The 5000-nt window shown below is 34.9% G+C and overlaps 2 protein-coding genes across 2 annotated transcripts in view; one reads left to right on the top strand and one right to left on the bottom strand.

Annotated features, from left to right (window-relative positions):
* LOC306983566 (GDP-L-fucose synthase-like) overlaps positions 1–5000 on the bottom strand; it is a 111265-nt gene that overhangs the window by 86906 nt on the left and 19359 nt on the right. The gene's annotated exons all lie outside the window — the stretch shown is intronic.
* Positions 1–5000, top strand: part of LOC307012549 (uncharacterized protein) — an 18445-nt gene that overhangs the window by 7706 nt on the left and 5739 nt on the right. The window contains exons 9-10 of the mRNA XM_079639360.1: positions 2019–2141; positions 2653–2775. Of these exons, the coding sequence (XP_079495486.1) occupies positions 2019–2141; positions 2653–2775 (246 nt within the window). The remainder of the gene's footprint in view (positions 1–2018; positions 2142–2652; positions 2776–5000) is intronic.

The following is a 5000-nucleotide window of genomic DNA, read 5'->3' as shown; positions in this document are numbered from 1 at the left end:
TTTAATTTTAATAATATTTTTTAATGCATTTATGAGATTACAAAAAAAAAAAGTATTTACCTTTAAATTGCTAGATTTGATCAATAAATAATAAATAAATAGTAATTTAAGCACATCTCTCACATTCTTTCTACTTAAATTCAAAATAAGTCACAATTTCATGCATAACCCTTTTAATTCAGCTCTAAATATCTTTGTGAGTGTCTTTGTCGACCTCTTGTGGAAAAATAATATATATCATGATATTTCATGGCACTAGATGGCCTTATATCTCTATAGAGCTGGTAAGTCCCGCCCCCTCCGTAAAACCCCGCTGGACCTCAAAGTTGAAAAACCGTCAATACAAGTGAATGGGAGAAAATTATTATTTTCTGGTCCCGTTTGAATTGTGCCATGAATGTGAACATATGTTGTCTGTGAATTTTTTATATAATCTTTCATGTTACAAGTTTGACACAGTATATGGTATGATTCGTCGGCTAGCAGTTGTGGAAAAGACATAACGAGAAAGACTACATGTCGCCTATGTGACGTCACCCCATAAAGTTGACTTACCCGTGGTTTTCGCCAACCTCAACGATGTTGTCCTCTCCCTGAAAGAAGGCGGTGAAGTGCACCAAAGACAGCCATGTCTAGCGGGATCCGTGAGCTAGAGCCGTGAGCTAGTGGTGTTGACGTTTCAAACGCGTCGAAAGCAGCGAGGAGTTGTAGTCCACAAAGTGCTCTCACACAAAGTCTACCCGTATCAAACTTCTACCCGCTAAATTGTAGCATTTTTCACACGAAAGATTATATAAAAAATTCACAGTCAACATATGTTCAAATTCATGGCACAATTCAAACGGGACCAGAAAATAATTATTTTCTCCCATTCACTTGCATTGACGCTTTTTCAACTTTGAGGTCCAGCGGGGTTAGCGGAGGGGGCGGGACTTACCAGCTCTATATGGAGCAAATGAGCTGTTCCGCTGGGTCCTAAAGTCAGTTTCTCCTCAGTTTGCATTCAGATACACATGCAGACATTATTAAATAAATTTTTTTGGTGAAGTTTTAGCATTTTTAGTTAGAATTTTGAGCATTTTTAGGTTTTTCTATGTGTACTTAAGCATCCATTCATTTCTAAGGGGTCAAATTGACCCGCGAGTGAAGGATTTGTTATTTTTTGTAAATTTCAACCACAAAGCTCTTCAAATCCATTAAAAAAAAATTTGTGTGTATTAAAGTTGTTGAATGTGATATAAACATTGTTCAAGTGCGGAAAAAAGTCCTAGGGTATTGGACCCCTCTGATAAACACTTAATTTTTTTAATTTAACAAAAAAAAGAGTTGGGTCAAAATGACCCGAGGGAAGTATCCGAAGTGGAGGGCACTACTAAGTTATCACGGTACTTAAAGTCCCCCAGTGGTGAGAATCCAGCTTTTAATGTAGTTTATGTGTCTATGTGGTGTTATTAATCTGCTTTAACACACACCATGTGTAAGTTCATAAGTGGACAGCATTGCTGAGTATTTTCTGCTTAAAACTGCAGTGAACCAAAGACAGTCTCAAAAACACGCTTTGAAATCGCTGGTGTTTCTGACGTCACACACTACCTTGACCAATCAGATCAATGTGTGATCGTCACCCAGTGGATCTCTGAGTGAGTGAGTGGAGGCGGGGCTCATTTGCATATTCATATAACCGCGTATACTAAATGAGGCAAGGGTGTCGAGTTACATTCAAGATATTTTAAGACATGGAGAATTTTTTTTCAAGGAATAAACGTTTAAATATGTAATTTTGGGATTATTTTAAAGACGAGTTTTAAGGGATAAAATGATTGACTACAGGACATCTTTATTTAGAAACAAACACAACATAAGAAACGCGTAGATTAGGAGTGACGTTGACATGCCGCTTCGCTAAAGCAACAGGACTTCTGGGATCCCACCTTGCTTATTCTACCATCGAGTTTTATTGATTCAATTATCAACAATTGATCATTGATTACCGTTGCTCTTGTGTTTGGCTTGTTCAGATGTGGACGAGTGCGCTCAGGATAACGGCTTCTGTGAACACAACTGCACAAACCAGCTGGGAACTTACAGCTGTCGATGTAGCACTGGATACACAATCACTGCAGATCAGCACAACTGTACAGGTACACACACACACACACACACACACACACTCACACACACACACACACACACACACACAGTCTCACCACACACACTGCTGACACACACACACACACACACACTCATACACACACACTCACTGCTGACATACATACATACACACACACACACTTTACACATGTGAATCACATTTATAAAATTTATGTTTTTGAGTGTTTAATTTTCAGTTCAGTTTACTTTATTACAGTTCATATTAATTGAATGTAGTTCCTTTCAATTCAGTGTAGCTCGACTAAATTACATTCAGTTTAATTCATTCAGTTCAGGGGAATTAAACTCATCTCGTTGTGTACTTCATTAGCATGACATCTAACTGAGTATTTGTACTGACAAAACATGTATTTATTTGTGGCCAGTGAAAGTGGTGCACAATGGATTAAAGTGTGTGTGCGTGTGTGTGTGTGTGTGTGTGTGTGCGTGTGTGTGTGTGTGTGTGTGTGTGTGTGTGTGTGTGTGTGTGTGTGTGTGTAGATGTGGACGAGTGTGTGAGCAGTTATGACACTTGTGAACAGACCTGCACTAACACAGTGGGATCGTTCCTCTGCTCGTGTGGAGACGGGTACCAGCTGCACATCGATGGACACGGCTGTGTGGGTCAGTGCCGTTACACTTCACATTACACTCAATTAAAGCAGGGGTTTTCAACCTTTCAGAGGCTCTCTCACACACACACACACACACACACACACACACACACACACACGGACCACCAAATATGATAATCCTAGTGCGAGGGACCCCATCCTAAAATGTGAAAGGCTGCTGTATATTTTCATATAAAGACACAATTTATAATTAATATGTGCAAAATATTATTTGGACTTTTTTTTCTATTATATTATATTATAAAACAGATTCTACCCACAATAGTTCTGTACTGCTGGATTGTTTATTTTATTTAAATGATTTTTTATTTTATTATATTTTATTATTATTTAAATTCTACCCACAATAGTTCTGTACTGCTGGATTGTTTATTTATTTACATTTATTTATTTCGTTCAATTTTATTTATTTATTTATTTTTAAAAATTCACAGTTTTACTCAAAAAATGTCTATGGATCCACTAGTAGTCCCTAGCAAAACACATTTAAACGGCACAAAATATGAATATTTTATTTATTATTATATTTTATTTATATATTTAATTAAAATGTTCTTTATATTATGTTGCATTATTACATTGGTTCCTACTCACTATAGTACTGTACTGTCAGATTATTTATTTCTTTTATTTAATCTTATTTTGTTTATTTCAGTTTTTCTCTAAATTTATCCATGGACCCACTAGTATTCCCATTATAAATATGTCTACAATTTTATTTGGAAAATATTTCATTTCTATTACCGGTATGTTACATTATTTATTAATATTAATCATTTATTTGTTTAGTTTAATCTTATTTAATTTGACTCTAGGATTGGGACCCCAGTTTGAAAACCCCTTGCATTAAAGCTACAATATGTAATTTTTTTCGCCGCTAGGGGTCGCTAAACTTTTTGGGTTGATGACGCAGTGATAAGCGGGTGTATTGCTAATGTAATTGGACCCCCGGTGAAAGGGTCTTTAGACCCTTAGTCAAGTCATCTTCATTTATACAGCGCTTTTAACAATGTAGATTGTTTCAAAGCTGCTTTACAGAGATAAACTGATAATTTAAGGTAACAGATTGTTTTGTCTTTATAGCGGTTCTTGAATAATGTTATTTTCCAGCTAAAGTTAGTTTTGATTGATTCACTTCCATCGCAACGATCATTAGTTATTAAATTAGAGACCGCTAAGACGACACCGTTCTCTCTACAGACTTTAAACTGAACCTGTGAGAAACTCTGATGATGGCGCTCACGTGCGCATCAAGAAATAATTCTATAGTTATGTGTATTTGAATATGTGCGCGCAGGTTTGTAATTCCCGACAAATCAAGCCTTAACAAACTACTTGTCTTAAATTTTGATACAGAATTTTATTTTATCACTTCAGGGTAGATACGCGAAACCGAAATGATCCCGACAACGCTTTATCTGTAGAGTGGTAAAGAGATCCTCCATTTAAGTCCCTCCCCTACTTAGATCATTAGATAAGCGGATGTATTATGGCAAGCCGTTTTAGCTTTTATTCATTTCCAGGATATGAATTCTTGATATCAACAATTACATTTTCACTAGTTAAAATGATAGTTATTGATATCAGGAATTAGATTTATACTAGTAACAATGGCCATATTTGATATCAGGAATTACATTTCCACTAGTAACAATGCTAATTCTTGATATCAACAATTACATTTTTACTAGTTAAAATGTTAATTCTAGATATCAAGAATTTAATTTTTGATATCAAGAATTTAATTCTTGATATCTGTAATTGTATTTTCACTAGTGAAATGTCCCCATAGGCTGCCATTCAAAATCCATTGTTGATATCAAGAATTGATTTCTTACTAGTAGAAATGCAGTTTCACATATCAGAAATACAATTCTTACTAGTAAAAACCTTTATTTTTGATATCAAGAATTCAGTTGTCACTAGTTGAAATGTCTATTCTTGATATCAACAATTGAATTGCTACTAGTAACAATGTTAATTTTTGATATCAATAATCCCATTTTCACTAGTGACAATGTTCATTTCTGATATCATGAATGTGATTGTTACTAGTAAGAAAGCCATTTTAGATATCTGAAATATTATTGATATCATAAATACATTTTCAGATATCAAAAATGAAAAATGTTACTAGTAGCAATTCAATTGTTGATATCAAGAATAGACATTTCAACTAGTGACAATTGAATTATTGATATCAGTAATTGGCAT

This window comes from Phoxinus phoxinus (genome assembly GCF_949152265.1).
Source record: "Phoxinus phoxinus genome assembly, chromosome: 16".
NCBI classification, from domain to species: domain Eukaryota; kingdom Metazoa; phylum Chordata; class Actinopteri; order Cypriniformes; family Leuciscidae; genus Phoxinus; species Phoxinus phoxinus.
Note: the sequence above shows the minus strand (reverse complement) of the source record. Positions and strands in the feature narration are given on the sequence as shown.